Source organism: Zonotrichia albicollis, chromosome 11 (genome assembly GCF_047830755.1).
Source record: "Zonotrichia albicollis isolate bZonAlb1 chromosome 11, bZonAlb1.hap1, whole genome shotgun sequence".
NCBI classification, from domain to species: domain Eukaryota; kingdom Metazoa; phylum Chordata; class Aves; order Passeriformes; family Passerellidae; genus Zonotrichia; species Zonotrichia albicollis.
The window spans coordinates 1,312,863-1,330,039 of record NC_133829.1 but is presented as its reverse complement, the minus strand read 5'-3'; the positions used below and the strand labels follow the sequence as shown (position 1 = coordinate 1,330,039).

The 17,177-nt window shown below is 48.0% G+C and overlaps 1 protein-coding gene across 2 annotated transcripts in view; it reads left to right on the top strand.

Annotated features, from left to right (window-relative positions):
* Positions 1-17,177, top strand: part of MAP2K5 (mitogen-activated protein kinase kinase 5) — a 141,891-nt gene that overhangs the window by 38,425 nt on the left and 86,289 nt on the right. For both annotated transcript variants that reach the window (XM_074549101.1, XM_074549100.1), the window contains exon 9: positions 15,347-15,386. In XM_074549101.1, coding sequence (XP_074405202.1) covers positions 15,347-15,386 — 40 coding nt within the window. The remainder of the gene's footprint in view (positions 1-15,346; positions 15,387-17,177) is intronic.

Genomic DNA, 17,177 nt, shown 5'->3' with positions numbered 1-17,177 from the left:
GAATTGGGATAAAAACCCTGTGTGACACCATCCTGTGTCTCTGAGGGTGTGGAATTGGGATAAAAGCCATGTGTGGCACCGTCCTGTGTTCCTGAGGGTGTGGAACTGGGATAAAAACCCTGTGTGACACCATCCTGTGCTTCTGAGGGTGTGGAATTGGGATAAAAGCCCTGTGTGACACCGTCCTGTGCTTCTGAGGGTGTGGAATTGGGATAAAACCCCTGAACCCTGTGTGGCACCGTCCTGTGCTTCTGAGGGTGTGGAATTGGGATAAAAACCCTGAACCCTGTGTGACACCATCCTGTGTTCCTGAGGGTGTGGAATTGGGATAAAAACCCTGAACCCTGTGTGACACCGTCCTGTGCTTCTGAGGGTGTGGAACTGGGATAAAACCCCTGTGTGACACCGTCCTGTGTTCCTGAGGGTGTGGAATTGGGATAAAAACCCTGAACCCTGTGTGGCACCGTCCTGTGTTTCTGAGGGTGTGGAATTGGGATAAAAACCCTGTGTGACACCGTCCTGTGTTCCTGAGGGTGTGGAATTGGGATAAAAGCCCTGTGTGGCACCATCCTGTGTTCCTGAGGGTGTGGAATTGGGATAAAACCCCTGTGTGACACCGTCCTGTGTTCCTGAGGGTGTGGAATTGGGATAAAAACCCTGTGTGACACCATCCTGTGTCTCTGAGGGTGTGGAACTGGGATAAAACCCTGTGTACACCGTCCTGTGTTCCTGATGTGCCTGGAGTGGGGCTGTGACAATTCCCGGCCCTGTGGGGAGGGACAGTGTCACCTGGAGAGGCAGGAGCCCCTCCTGTGGCAGGGAAGTGTTTCTGTGGCTCCTGTTCCTTTTTATCCCACTGTTATTTAAATTAAAGTCAGCAGCTTTGGGGACTTTGGGGTGTCTCCAGGACAGGAGTCACTCCGGCCTTTTCCAGGGAGCGGGTGCTGGTTTGTGTGTGGATGTTTTACACATTATCATGGGATCCTCCAATGGTTTGGGCTGGGAGGGAGCTCAGTTTGTCTCATCCCAGCCCTGCCATGGCAGGGACACCTTCCATGTCCCAGAGTGCTCCAAGCTGGCCTTGGATGATCCAGGGGCAGCCACAGCTGCTCTGGGAATTCCAGCCCAGCCAGGAATTCCTTCCTAACATCCATCCAAATCTCCCCTTTCCCACTCTGAAGCCATTCCCTGTGTGCTGTCCCTCCATCCTTGTCCCCATTCCCTCTCCAGCTCTCCTGGAGCCCCTTCAGGCCCTGAGGATTCCCTGGATCCTTCCCTTCTCCAGGGGAGCATTCCCAGCTGGCTCCAGAGCTCTCCAGCCCTGTGGCAAAGCCCCCTCAATCCCCTTTTCCCAAGAAGCTCCCATTTCTCCCAGGCTGGCAGAGCACCCCTGGCCCAGCAGGAGCTGAGGGGTCAGACTGGATCCTGCCATCCTGCAGTGCCCCAGCACGGGGAGCAGCCCAGGGATGTTTTATTGCAGTAAATCAATGAGCGTTTGTCAGGTGCAATGAATTGCAGAGCTTGGGCACTTTCCCTCTCTGGCCCGTGTGGGGATCGATGTGCAGCTCAGCACCAGCCTGCCTGCGCCCTCCCTTCCATCTTTTTGTTATCTTTACCTTGTATTTTTTATGTTCTTTTAATCCCCCCCTCCCTTCCCTGAGCTCTTTATCCTGCCTCATATCCATTATGGCAGTGAAATATTCCCGGTGTTCCAGGGGCGCAGGGGGCTGAGCAAAAACCTCCCAGCCTCTCTTTTTTCCATGGAAAAACTCTTCCATTGGAATGGTTTATTGAGATTGAGGTATTGATCAGCCCTCCTGCTCCCCCCTGGCTGGAGGTGGGCTGCTTCCCTTTGGAAGCTGGGTTTAGTTAGGAAACATGGGGGTTTTTTTTAGTTAGAAAATGGATTTCATTTATTTGGGTTCTTTACAGCTGCGAGTGGTTTATGGCTTGGAGAAGAGGTATCTTAGCTTTATTTTTATGACAGTATAATTATACTTTAGAAATACACTTGATTACTGTGTGGAGCAAAATTGTTCCACTATATTGGCTCGGCCAATATTGCTATACAAACAACTTTTCAGTCAATTGAGCCTGGTGAAAAATCAATACTTTATAGCAATATTTCTAGGGAGAACTTGCTGAATCTAAATGTTTTTCCTGTTCTAAAAAGAGGGGATTTTATAGTTCTTTGACATCCTGTTCTGCCCCTACCTTTTGATCCGCTGTTTGCTTAATTAAGGAACGATAAAAATTCTCGTGTTAGATATGGCAAAACCAGTTAATTAGCTTTGCTTTTTGGTTGCTTGCATGTTCAAAAATATGTGAGAAAATAGAAAACAAGCCCAGAGTGTCTATTGAACATTGCAGCAGAAAGCAGGAATTCTTCCAGTGCTGCTGAGGGGGCGGAGTGAGCCCTGTTTTGGGTAAAGATTGTTAAAAAAAGGGGAAAATCTGCTGCAGCAGAGCTCCTGGGTGTGCTGCTCTCCTGTTTGCCAGGTGCTGTAGGTACTTGTGTCATCTGCTCTGATTGCCACTGCCCGTGGAGTATTTAATTCCAATTTTATGCATTGTTTGAACCTCAGCTGCCCATGTGGTGGGACATCTCTGGATTTGCTTAAATTGCCTTTTTTTTTTTTTTTTTTTTGGAACAAATAATTCAGTGGTCAGCCCAAAAGGCATTTAAAGATCTGCTTTGTGCTGCATCTTTGGGCTCCATCAGTGCCTGCAGAGATTCTCTGAGGAGATCTTTCCTTAGGTGAAGGATTTCCTTTGGAATGCCTGGATGTGCCAGCCAGTTAAATTAAAGCAGCTTCTTTAAATCATTTAGACCTCAAATCCTTAGTTTTGTATATTTTGAACCTAAATATTACAAAGTACAGCTGTTTACCTCTGGCAAATAATTCCTCTGCCAGGTCTTCCTCACACAGTGTGTCTAAAGCATCGCTATTTTCTTTATACAGGAGCAAAATTAAGGTTTTATCGTTATCTTGTGTGTTTTAGATTTTGTTTTTCAAGGAGAAAGGAGAAGTGAGATGTCCTGAACTCTGTTTAGGGCAGGGCACATCCTCCTGGGATTTGTTTTACAGTGAGGTTTTGTAGCTCTGGGGGTTCTGTTGGAGTCTCCAGCAGCAGGAGCATAAAGGAAAAACAACCATAAAGCCCCAATGATGCCCTAATTAATTTGGGAGCTACCAGGGTCTGGGAGAGAGGGAAGGAATGGGAACATCAGTTCCCATCTCAGCGAAGTGCTGTGAGAGCAGAAGGCTTCACTTGGAAGCTGAGTAATTGGGAGGGAAGTGGCTGTGGCTGATGTCCCAGGCTGGGAGATTGGATGGCCTGGAAAGCAGGGAGAAATGAGGGAGTTAATTTGTCTGAGCAATTTCCTGAGCAATTCTGCAGCGTGGTGGAACATTCCAGCATCTGCCCTTCCCTCCTCCCTCCTCAGCCAGCCTTGGGGTGCCCCAGCAGCACATGGAATGGAGAGTTGGGAGGCAGCCTGGAATCCAGCCTGGGACAGAGCTGGGCAGCCCTGGAGCAGGTGATGGATGCCTCAGCTTTGGGGTTTATGTTTTTCAGTTCTGGGCTGCTTTAGTGTGAGGGCTCACATGAGGGATGCTGAGCTCTGTGCACAGAGCAGGGACACAAAACAATCCCTGCCCCAGCTGGCACCAAGCACAAATGCCCCAAATCTCAGCCCAGAGCACAAACCCCGTGGGCTGCAGAGAGAAAAACAAGCAGGGTGGGAGTGCCTGGGCTGAAGCTTCACTGGTGGGTGACTCCCAGGAAAGGCTCTCCCAACCCTTCCCCACAGTTCTTGTCCCAGCCTGGTGCTCAGGGAAGGATCACAGGCAGGTTCAGTGGCTTGTTTGGCATCAAAACTCATCTTTGACCCTTGGAAGTCTTCAAATTGCATCTCCCTTAATTCCTGTGGAGGCATTTCCCTTGCTCTCCTTTCCTGTGCATTCATTTTCTGCTTCTCCCGTTTGGGTTTATTTTTAGTCCCGCTGAAGGTGTTGGGGCAGCCCTGCCTGGCTGAGTTAGGGGTGTCCCCCTGGATTTGGTCTGATTGCAGTGGGGTTTGGAGAGACTGACCAGTGCCTGCTGGTCACTGACTGCAGACAGACTGACCAGTGCCTGCTGGTCACTCACTGCAGACTGACCAGTGCCTGCTGGTCACTCACTGCAGACAGACTGACCAGTGCCTGCTGGTCACTCACTGCAGACTGACCAGTGCCCGCTGGTCACTGACTGCAGACAGACTGACCAGTGCCTGCTGGTCACTCACTGCAGACAGACTGACCAGTGCCTGCTGGTCACTCACTGCAGACAGACTGACCACTGCCTGCTGGTCACTCACTGCAGACTGACCACTGCCTGCTGGTCACTCACTGCAGACAGACTGACCAGTGCCTGCTGGTCACTCACTGCAGACTGACCAGTGCCCGCTGGTCACTGACTGCAGACAGACTGACCAGTGCCTGCTGGTCACTCACTGCAGACTGACTGACCAGTGCCCGCTGGTCACTGACTGCAGACAGACTGACCACTGCCTGCTGGTCACTCACTGCAGACAGACTGACCAGTGCCCGCTGGTCACTGACTGCAGACAGACTGACCAGTGCCTGCTGGTCACTCACTGCAGACAGACTGACCAGTGCCTGCTGGTCACTGACTGCAGACAGACTGACCAGGGCCCGCTGGTCACTCACTGCAGACAGACTGACCAGTGCCCGCTGGTCACTGACTGCAGACAGACTGACCAGTGCCTGCTGGTCACTCACTGCAGACAGACTGACCAGTGCCTGCTGGTCACTGACTGCAGACAGACTGACCAGTGCCCGCTGGTCACTCACTGCAGACAGACTGACCAGTGCCTGCTGGTCACTCACTGCAGACAGACTGACCAGTGCCCGCTGGTCACTGACTGCAGACAGACTGACCAGTGCCTGCTGGTCACTCACTGCAGACAGACTGACCAGTGCCCGCTGGTCACTGACTGCAGACAGACTGACCAGTGCCTGCTGGTCACTCACTGCAGACAGACTGACCAGTGCCCGCTGGTCACTGACTGCAGACAGACTGACCAGTGCCCGCTGGTCACTGACTGCAGACTGACCAGTGCCTGCTGGTCACTCACTGCAGACAGACTGACCAGTGCCTGCTGGTCACTCACTGCAGACAGACTGACCAGTGCCCGCTGGTCACTCACTGCAGACTGACCAGTGCCCGCTGGTCACTGACTGCAGACAGACTGACCAGTGCCTGCTGGTCACTGACTGCAGACAGACTGACCAGTGCCCGCTGGTCACTCACTGCAGACAGACTGACCAGTGCCTGCTGGTCACTCACTGCAGACAGACTGACCAGTGCCTGCTGGTCACTCACTGCAGACAGACTGACCAGTGCCTGCTGGTCACTCACTGCAGACAGACTGACCACTGCGTGCTGGTCACTCACTGCAGACAGACTTACCAGTGCCTGCTGGTCACTCACTGCAGACAGACTGACCAGTGCCTGCTGGTCACTCACCTGCAGACAGACTGACCACTGCCTGCTGGTCACTCACTGCAGACACACTGACCAGTGCCTGCTGGTCACTCACTGCAGACAGACTGACCAGTGCCCGCTGGTCACTCACTGCAGACAGACTGACCAGTGCCTGCTGGTCACTCACTGCAGACAGACTGACCAGTGCCTGCTGGTCACTGACTGCAGACAGACTGACCACTGCGTGCTGGTCACTCACTGCAGACAGACTTACCAGTGCCTGCTGGTCACTCACTGCAGACAGACTGACCAGTGCCTGCTGGTCACTGACTGCAGACAGACTGACCACTGCCTGCTGGTCACTCACTGCAGACACACTGACCAGTGCCCGCTGGTCACTGACTGCAGACAGACTGACCAGTGCCCGCTGGTCACTCACTGCAGACACACTGACCAGTGCCTGCTGGTCACTCACTGCAGACAGACTGACCAGTGCCTGCTGGTCACTCACTGCAGACAGACTGACCAGTGCCTGCTGGTCACTCACTGCAGACAGACTGACCAGTGCCCGCTGGTCACTCACTGCAGACAGACTGACCAGTGCCTGCTGGTCACTGACTGCAGACAGACTGACCAGTGCCTGCTGGTCACTGACTGCAGACAGACTGACCAGTGCCTGCTGGTCACTCACTGCAGACACACTGACCAGTGCCTGCTGGTCACTCACTGCCTGTGACCCTGGTGGGCTCTCAGCCCCCCCATAAAATCAGTTCTGCACAAAAGTGCATAAAATGAAGATAAAGAACCTCCTTGGAGCCTGACAAAAGCCATTCCTCTGCAGAATGGGAGCTGCAGTGAAAGTAAATAAATGAATGGACAGCAATCACAGCCTAGTTGATGAAACTGTTCAATTAAAGCACAGGCATTTACATGGTGTAATTTCCCTAAATTGCCAATGAGCCCCTTTAGACACAACCAGTGTTCAAATTGATTTCAGCATTGATTTTGGCTGAAGCTGATAAATTTCTGCTTGTTAGTTAAAGTAATTTTGCAGAAGACTTTGTAGTGCAGTATTGAAGTGTTCATTTAGCTGATGGTTAACAGAGGAGTTATTTACAGAGGGTTCTACTGTTGGGCTGAGATGGGACAATTCCCCGGTCATCTTTTTACTTTTAATTTTTAAGCTTCAGTATCCAATCAATACGTTATTGAAACTGATTAAAATGTATCCAGCCAGCTGCCTATGGCTGTTTAATTAGAAACTGGATGATTCTTAAATTAAAGTTGTTTTGTTTGTGGTGGTGTAGCTGGGAAGGATGGAGCGAGTGGGAAATGGGAGTTGGTGCTGTGAGTGAGCTGGGGTGGGAGCCCAGGGCTGGCCACCCTCCCAGGGAGCAATTCCTGATTCCCAATATCCCCATATCCATTCCCTGGCTCCTGTCCCTCCATCCTTGTCTCCAGTCTCCTCTCTGTAGCTCCTTTAGGTGTTGGAAGGGCTCTGAGCTTTCCCTGATCCTTCCTTTTTCCAGGTGAACACCCCTCACGTTGGCATCCTAATTCCTCCCACCAGAGAAGGCGATGCAGGTGTTGGCTCACACTTTTGCTTCATCTTTCTTTCCTAAAGTTGTGATGTGTTCACTCCAGGCTTTCTGCCACGTGGGATAACCCACGTCAGCCAGAGCTCAGGGCTGCTCTGCTGCCTCTTGTCCTTGCACCAGATTAAATCCAGCCAGCGGATCCCTCCCTGTGCCTGCAGCTGCTCTGGGTGCAGATTAAATTCAGATTAAATCCAGATTAAATCCAGCAGGTGGATCCGTCCCTGTGCCTGCAGCTGCTCTGGGTGCAGATTAAATTCAGATTCAATCCAGTTTAAATCCAGCAGATGAATCCATCCCTGTGCCTGCAGCTGCTCTGGGTGCAGATTAAATTCAGATTAAATCCAGATTAAATCCAGCAGGTGGATCCGTCCCTGTGCCTGCAGCTGCTCTGGGTGCAGATTAAATTCAGATTAAATCCAGATTAAATCCAGCAGGTGGATCCATCCCTGTGCCTGCAGCTGCTCTGGGTGCAGATTAAATCCAGATTAAATGCAGCAGGTGAATTTGTTCCCATATCTGGAGGTACGCTGGGTGATGTGGTGGCACTGTGTGTGTGACCCAGTGTAGGTGCTGGTGGCACCTGGCTCTGCTCGAGCCCAGTCTCATTGCAGGTGTCTCTCTCTCTCAGGAATGTGTTCTGCCCCACAGATGCCATTCCTGGAGCTGCCCTGAGTGTGTGTTGGGCTGAGGAGGGAGGGAGCAGTCCCTGAGTGGCCATGGGTGGGATGAGGAGCAGGTCACAGCACGGAGGGATCCTCACTCCCTGTCATTCCAGCACTGCGCTGGGTTAAGTGGGACTTTGCTGCTCCTTCCTGCTGCCCGCTGTGCCCTTTTCCCCAAGTGTGAGCATTCAGGCACCACTGTTTGCTGTTTGTTTGCCACTTCCCCAGCAAATCATTTTGCAATCAGCGCCGGAGCATCTGCGGCGGCGTTTCAGAGGAGGGGAGCTTGTGCTGTGAACCAGCACAGCCCCATAAAAGCTCCTTTCTCCAACTGCTGTGCACTTTGGCTTCCCTGATTTAACAGCCACCGTCAGGCTAATGTGTTTGCTATTGCAGGAGGCAGCAACTGGCAAAGTGCTTATTTCCTAGGAGCAATTTGAATTTCTTTCTTTGGATGGCCGTGGAGTACGTGACACTGCTGTCACTGCCCTGCCACAGGCAGGGGCAGCACCAGGCCAAAAAAAAGGGGGGAAAAGGAAAAAATGAGCAGATGTTGGGTGGTTTGCTGTGTGGGGCTTGCAGCTGAGGCTGGGTTCCTTTTGCCTGGCTCTGGCACAGCTTTGTGCTCCTGGTTGTTTCTCATCAATGCCCAGTTTGGCTCCTCCTGTGCCCTCACGTCTGGAGGTGCTGCTTGCTGCAGCATTTCCTGGCCATTTCTGAGCTCAAATGAGAAGCTTCAAGCTTTTATTTCTGTTTGGGGCCATGGCAGAGGGTTTCCAGAGCGCTTTGGGGTGTGGAGATCTCCCTCTGCAGCCCTCAGTGCTGAGAGGAAACCCTGGGGAATGGGACAGGATTTCCCAGCCTTGGGAGGGAAATGATGCCTTGATGATGATGATTTCATCCCAAGGTGTGAAGGAAACAAGGCAGAGAGAGGAACCAAAATATTCACTTGTGGATTTGCTGTGTGGCCTGGACGTTCAGGTGGCAGCAAAGGAGGAGCTGCAGAGCTGGGACAGGCCCTGGCAGAGGCAGGGATCTCCATGCTGGGGAGGATTTCTGGACAGGAATTCTGGACAGGAATTTCCCCTGTGGCAGTGGGAAGCCGTTCCCTGGGTGCTGCTGTCCCTCCGTCCCTCATGGCAGCAGCCTGAGGTGGGGCTGGAGCAGCCCTGGCTCCGCAGCCCCATCGCTGCTGCCTCCCTGGCGTGCGCGGGGGCGAGAACAGCCCTGGAATCCGGCTATCTGGTGAGGGGCGAAGGCCAGGGCCCCTGTGCATCCAAAACCAGCCCCCCTCGGCGTCCTGGCCTCGGGCTGAGCTGGGGGATAGCTCGGAGCAGCGCGGTGAGAGACGAATCAGGAGGCGACCACTTGCTGGGGGTAAACTGTCGGTTTATTACAGAAGAACCAACAAGGAGGGGAAACACCCAGCAAATGGCCCCGAACAGGGGGCAGGAGAGGGTTTTAAGGGATGTTGTGGTGTGTTGCAATGTCCGGTTTTAAACTTCCGGGGCCCTTGCCATGTGTACCTATCCCTTCTCCCTTCCCCCTCACCCCTTGCTGAGTGTGCCCTGTCAATCAGGCTAACATACCAGTAAGGCGTCGTGTGATTCGTCGATTTCAAAGGATGCTCCTCAGGCCTGGGGGTCATTGGCCTGTCTAAGTGTCATCCTCCCTTGAGACCTTGCCCCCTTCACCTGGTTGGTAACTCACCTGTCCCCTCCCCTTCCCCTGTCCCTGAGCTTAAAATGTTAATGAGACCATGCGGCCTCCATTCTGTTAGCAGCAGTGGCCCAGTGCAGATATCTCTGTACCAATGGAATAAACATCTGGCAACCTTCTAGCAGAATCCACTCCTTCCTTCTCTTCACCATCGCCAGAAGCTCTCTCTCCTGAGGAGAACGGAGTCCTGTCTTGTGCCCCGCTGCACTCTGCCGCCAGCCAAGGTATCTCTGGGGTAAAACACCACAGTGCTGCCTCTGGCCCAGCAGCGAAGGTCAGAACTGGCCTAGGCACCATCTAACTGGTTACATTGGGATACATATTCCAATAAAGGGAAAAGGGGGGAAGAAGGCAGGGAAACCCGGCTATCCAATAGAAATACATATTTGGAGGTACGAAACATAACTGATATACTAAAGTAACCAACTGTTATAAATCATAGGAGGGGCTCCGGGGCTACAGCCAACCATAACTCCCAGAGAAAAGAAAATTCTCGAAACCTGGGAGGAGAAAAGGAGTGATTGACTGAGCCTAAGGAGGAAACAACTTTCACTTTATAAGAGAAACCAAGGGAGGAGCAGTTTCATTTTCATAGCAACCTAACTGGCAAGGTAGCAGCAGGAAGTAATACAGAAAATGGGGGGAGCAAACTAACGAACTTAAGAACACACCACAGCACTGGCGCTCCATCACTGTGTCACCTTGCTGATGCTGGTGATATTTCTGACTGACTCATTGGCATAGCAGACAGGTCATGGCTTTCCCTTGAATCCTTCCGGCTTGCCAAGGAATATCTCATTGATTAGAAATTGTTTCCCTGGTTATTGTGGGGGGAGAATAAAGGGATTTATCCTGGTGGCCGGAGGAGGCAGATCCTGTGCTGCTCCTGGCTCCTGCAGTTCCGTCCTTACGGAAATAAATGTACTTATTTATTTATTTTTTATTATTATTTATTTATTTATTTATTTATTTACTTATTTATTTACTTATTTGCTTATTTATTTACTTATTTATTTACTTTATTTACTTATTTATTTGCTTATTTATTTACTTATTTATTTACTTAATTTACTTATTTATTTGCTTATTTATTTACTTAATTTGCTTATTTATTTACTTATTTATTTACTTATTTATTTACTTATTTGCTTATTTATTTACTTATTTATTTACTTAATTTACTTATTTATTTACTTAATTTACTTATTTGTTTACTTATTTGTTTACTTATTTGTTTACTTATTTATTTACTTATTTATTTACTTATTTACTTATTTGTTTACTTATTATTTACTTATTATTTACTTATTTATGTATTTATTTACAAAATAAATGTAATGAATTTCGGCTTCTAGGTAGAGGTTACATTTATTTTGAGATTTAACATAAGACTAAACTCAGTTTCTAGTAAGAAAGTTGCTGTGTTTGATGGGAAAAGATGCTGGAAAAAGCTCAGGGGTCTTTGCAAACCCAGCCCCTGCTTGTGGTGTGACCATTGTTGTGTGAGCAAGGGGTTTGCAATTAAAAAATTAGGGAAAAATTGAGAGTTGGTGTTTGCCTTGAGTTGCCTGCAGGTTGCAGCATGTAGTTGGGTCTTTGCTTGCCCTGGAAGGAATTATCCCAAAAACACAGCATCCTGCAGCCCCCTCTGGGCTTTAGGGAAAATTCCTCACAGGGAAGAGAGAAAATTGTTGGTTTGAGCAAATTGGAAGAGAGAGAAGTGTTTTGTTTGCCATCTAAGCTATTTATTAGGAATTTATTAGCTTTTGAGTAAGAATCTGCTGCATTTTCTCTCAAGTTTGCTTTTCTTCTATGTTGAGTAGAAATTCATCATATTCAGTGTACAGAGTTTTTAGCATTAAATATTAGCAGTGGTTTATTCCACGAGGAGCCCAGGGCACTGACATTCCTCCTTGCTTTTCTGTACCTCAGGAAGAACAAATCAGGTGATGTGGATTTCATTTCAAAAATTCCATTTTTTTCCCTTAAAACACAAACCAGCTGCTTCTGATGCTCCCAGTTGTTAATTTGCTTTGCTGTGGAGCCACAATTCCTGTCTGGGCTTGGGGGGAGATGCTGAGGAGCTGGCAGATGCCCCAGAGCCCCATTCCGGTTTTCCCTGGTATTGATTTTGATTTTCTGGGACGCCAGGGATGCTCTCTGCAGTCCATCACCAGTCTGGCTCAGCTGCAGGGCTCCCACACCACCTCTCTCATTTATTGCCCAAAATAACCCAGATTTTGGCCACAGCACCCCTGAGGGATGAGAGTGGAGGAGACAAAGTCCTGCTGAAGGACTTGGCTTGTGTGGGGCCCTTCAGATCTCTGGGGATGGGGTTTTTATAGCTAAAGGTGATGAAATATTTGACAGAGCTGTGCCTGGGAGCTGCTGGGATGGTGAGTTGTGGTGGGAATGTGCAGGGAGGGATGGAAATTGCTGTTCCCCAGTGGGGATTTTGCAGGCAGGCAGTGTTGGGGTGTCTGTCCTTGCCTTGGGCAGGGCAGGCTCTGTGTCCTGGAGAGCTCCCTGCAATGTGGGAATTGTCCCTGCCCATGGAAAAAGGGGAATGGGATGGGATTGAAGGTCCCTTCCCACCCAAACTATTCCAGGAGAGTGCTTGGAGATGGAGATCCCCCAAAACCCAGCTTGGTGCTGAGCATCCCCTGCTCCTCCTCCCTGCTCAAACCCACTGCTGGTTTTGGGGTTTTCAGGAGTGGAACAGCTGGTTTTTGCTGGTTTTTAGGAATTTTCCTGCCATCCTGGAGGATTTAGAGTGCATTCCCTGAAAGGTTCCCAAGGCAGGCTCTGTGTCCTGGGAGAGCTCCCTGCAATGTGGGAATTGTCCCTGCCCATGGAAAAGGTGGAATGGGATGGGATTGAAGGTCCCTTCCCACCCAAACTATTCCAGGAGAGTGCTTGGAGATGGAGATCCCCCCAAAGCCCAGCTTGGTGCTGAGCATCCCCTGCTCAAATCCACCGCTGGTTTTGGGGTTTTCAGGAGTGGAACAGCTGGTTTTAGCTGTTTTTTAGGAATTTTCCTGCCATCCTGGAAGATTTAGAGTGCGTTCCCTGAAAGGTTCCCAATTGCTGAAGGAACCTTTGGGGTTTTGCTGCTTTTCTCTGCCTGGTTCCACAATGGTGGGTTTGGCTGGTGCGCTTCTGGAGGTGGCACCAGAACCTGGGAGATGAGGCTTTGAGTGGGAATGCTGGTTTAATCCCCTCACGGCCATCCCCTCACGGCCATCCCCTCACGGCCATCCCCTCATAGCCGGCCATCCCCTCATGGCCATCCCCTCATGGCCATCCCCTCACGGCCGTCCCCTCACGGCCGTCCCCTCACGGCCGTCCCCTCACGGCCATCCCCTCATGCTTATCCCCTCATAGCCATCCAGGAATTGACTAAAAGTCTGGTTTAAAGTCTGATTTTTGTCATGCTGTGCTCATTGTCCTGCAGGATTTTTGTGGTCCATCCCTCAGAACCTGCATAAAGGTGTTAAATTCAGGATTTTGCCCAGCTACCTTCAACCAAAATGGTCAATTCCACCTTCCATTCTCACAGAACATCCCAGAAAATCCCTTTTTCCTCAGAAGGGGTAATTACTGCAGCAGCTCCAGCCTAATCTGAAGCGTTGGCTGTTAATTAAAGCACCACAGAGGTGTCGGGTTGTCTTTTGGTGTAACCAAAGCTCCCACGCCGGCTCCATTAATCACTTTACAGTTATTGTGCAGGGGAAGGCCGGGACAGCTGAGATGCTGGATCAGCCTGGAGTAAACAGATTCCTGCCCTCCTGGCCCGGCCGAGCCCAGCCCTGCTGCTCTTTGTGATCAATCCCCAGCCATAATTAAATGTTCAGGTGGGGCTGGCAGTGCCCTGTAAACCACACCAGGTAGCTGCCCTGTGCTGGAACCCGAGCCCGGCCTGCCACGGATGAACGGGCGTGCATCATCATTAAATCATCAGCTCCTCCCTTCCCGCCCGCTCCCAAACTGGAGATCTCTCCCGTGGAAAATGGATCAGCTTTCCTCAGCAGCTCGTTAGGCTCCCAATTAACCCAGCAGATGTGGAGCATCCCTTCCCAACCCCTCCATCCCTGTTCCTGCTCATCCCAAACCCAGGGTGCTTCCCCACTGCTGGATTCATGGGTTCAGCTCCTCTCCTGTCAAAGTTCTCATAGATAATCTCATTTTTTACGCTGATTTTTCCCTTTTTTCCTCCCCTGAAATCTGGGAAATGATCCTAAATCCAGGATGTTTTCCCAATATTGGTCCATCCCCAGAGCTTGTGGATTCATGGGTTCAGCTCTATCAAAGTTGCCATAGATAATCTCATTTTTTACGCTGATTTTTTCCCCCCCTCTACCTTGCTAAATCCCTTTTTTCCTCCCCTGAAATCTGGAAAATCATCCTAAATCCAGGATGTTTTCTCAATATTGGTTCGTCCCCAGAGCTTGTGCATTCATGGATTCAGCTCCTGTCCTGTCAAAGTTCCCATGGAAAATCTCTTTTTTTCCCATGGAAAATCTCATTTTTGTGCTAATTTTTTTCCTTTCTGCCTTGCTAAATCCAGTTTTTCCTCCCTTGAAATCTGGAAAATGATCCTAAATCCAGGATGTTTTCCCAATATTGGTTCATCTCCAATGCTTGTGGATTCATGGATTCAGCTCTATCAAAGTTCCCATAGATAATCTCATTTTCTACACTGATTTTTGCCCCTCTGCCTTGCTAAACTGTTTTTTCCCCTCTTAAATCTGGTGCCAATTAATTGCATGAATGTTCATCCAGGAGTTATCAAGTTGAGGTGAAGTTTTTAGGAATTTCCAAGCCACTACCAGAAATCAGGGGAGCGCTCAGGGTTATAAATAAGATTAAATGACATTTTTGCCCTGTCTGAGGGTGATTTTACACGCAAAAAAACCCAATTATTAAAGCTTTTCTTCTCCAGCAATAATTGCTGGAGGTACAGAGAGGTGAAATATTGGAATTCTTTAAAGTTAGTGCCACGTCTCTGCCAATGCTGCCATAAATCAGAGGGAGGCAGTAAAACCAGTGAAGGGGAAAGCCTTTAATGGTTTTGTTTTTATGCAAAATTACATTGGATTTTGAGGTGTTTTTATTTTTAACTTCCTTTATTTTCTCACGTTTTCGTGGTTAGAAATATTGAAGTCATTGTTAAATGGCCAATTTTGGGTGTTGCTCCTCAGAAATTAAGACAAACTGCTGTTGGAATACTCTGGGAAATTATTTTGGGTACATGGGAACATCAATAATTCTTTCCATATTTATATGCACTCTCTGATCATCAAATAAATGCAGAAATTGAATTTTGCTGAGATTTTCTGTAGGTCCTTAAGCTCTCATATAGGATTTGCCATAATCTGATTTAATTCAATTTATTTGGTGAAGCTGCTTGTCTGTGAAAATACCCATGGGACTGAGATAATCCTGATTTTCCGTGAAAATTCTGAATAATGGTGATAATCTCAATTAATTCCATGGAAGGAAAATGGGGAAATGGATAAATTCGAGGTTGACTCAAAGATTTAAAGTTGGACCTAATTTTGGAAGTCTTTTCCAACCTAAATGATTCTGTTAAATTCCCATTTCTAATTTATTTTTCTGCTGTATCAAAACCTGCAAGGTGTGTGTATTTTATATCAAAAATCAAGATACAAACCCCTATGAATGGTTCCCTTGTAAATTTATTTTTGATCCCTTGTTTTCCTCGGTTTTCCTTTAGTAATGCTGGATAAAATTGAATTTACAGAAAATCCATGAGGTAAAATTCATTTTTCTGTGAAATGAGTGTATTTATATGGCACATCCTCACAGAGGCAATTTTATATAATCTCAAATTATTGAATTTTTTTCCTCACCCAGGGCTTACCATGTCCGTAGTGGAAAAATCCTGGCAGTGAAGGTAAGAAATTCCAGACATTTCATTTTTTCCCAATTTTTTCTGCCCTTACTTTCCTTGCCTTCCCTCTGATTTTTGGCTCTCAATTTGATTTATTGCATTAGTTAATTTATTTACAGGAAATTTATTTATTTACTGTAAAGTTAGTCATTCCCAGTGAACTCAGATTCCCAAAATTCAGGATTTTCCCCCAGGGAATTCCCTGAAAATCCCACATTTTGGTACCTCCATGAATGTTTCCAAGGGCAGTTGGGTTCCTTGTTTAAATCTGGAATTTGTAGAATTCTGTGGTCAGGAAAAATCCCAATTTTCTCTGAAATTCACTTAAAAATGGGGTAAAATAATAGCAACAGTGGGGCAGACCTTGGATGCAATTTGTGAATTAAATTATGCTTGTAAATGAAATTATTAATTATATTATGAATGAAATCATTAATTATATATTATATTAATTAAGAATTATATTAATTATGATTAGTTCATATGCAGAAAAAGAAGCCAAAAAAATGCAATTTTGTGGGGCTTTTTAATGATAAAATCCAGATTTAACTGCACAAGATAACCACAAACCTGTTGACTAAAACACTTCCAGCTGGTACATAATCAACACAGTGCTAATAATCCATAACACAATCCCTCAGCGATGCACCAAATTCCATATTTTGCATAATTTTAAGTTCCACGGGACTTAATCTCTTTTTCCAAGTCACTTTTTTCCTGTTTAAAGGGGAAAATCCCAGCAAGCCTGCACTGTTTTAGCTGCAATTCCAGCGCAGCATTTGATTATCATTATTACCTTTATTATTTATTATCCTGCCCACAACACCCCGAATTTCCTCTGAGCTGCAAGAGACGAGGATGTTTTAATTAAATTAAAGCAGAATCTCCCAGCCTGACCTGTGATTTTTGCTCTGCCTCCCTTTAGAGGAGGCAGCAAATGGAGGGAGGCAGCGGTGACAGCCCGTGATGAATTGCTGTTGTTTATTCTGGATATCTGAACGGCCTCTCCCTAATTCAAATTGAGCAGGGAGTAAATTATAATTCAGTCACTCAGCTGCTGGGGCTCACCTGACAGCTCAGCCTCAGGTGATTCCTCTCTGCAAAATTCACCCCGGCCACGAGCAGGGCTCCAAAATCGATGAATTTTGGGCAAAAAATTCGTTAGGAAGGTGCAGCTTGGTCAGGAAGATCAGAGACTTTCCCAGAGAGTTTGCATGTTGTTTAAATTCATTTTTAAAAAGTCCTTCTGGTCCAGCATCCATCCCCAGCTCTACTCCAAAGTTCTCCTTTTCCCTGGGCCTGAGGGCTCCAAAATCGCTGAATTTTGGGCAAAAAATTTGTTAGGAAGGTGCAGCTTGGTCAGGAAGATCAGAGGACTTCCCAGAAGATTTGCAGGTCATTTAAATTAATTTTTAAAAAGTTCTTGTAGTCCAAGAAGGCTTTGGAGCCCCACTCATTCATCCCCAGCTCAATTCCAAAGTTTTCTCTGCACCTGAGGGCTCCAAAATCACTGAAATTTGGGCAGAAACTTCATTGGGAAGATCAGAGGACTTCCCAGAGAGTTTGCATGTTGTTTAAATTAATTTTTAAAAAGTTCTTCTGGTCCAGCATCCATCCCCAGCTCTACTCTAAAGTTCTCCCTTTTCCCTGCACCTGAGGGCTCCAAAATCACTGAATTTTGGGCAAAAAATTTGTTAGGAAGGTGCAGCTTGGTCAGGAAGATCAGAGGACTTCCCAGAGAGTTTGCATGTTGTTTAAAATCATTTTTAAAAAGTTCTTGTGGTCCAAGAAGGC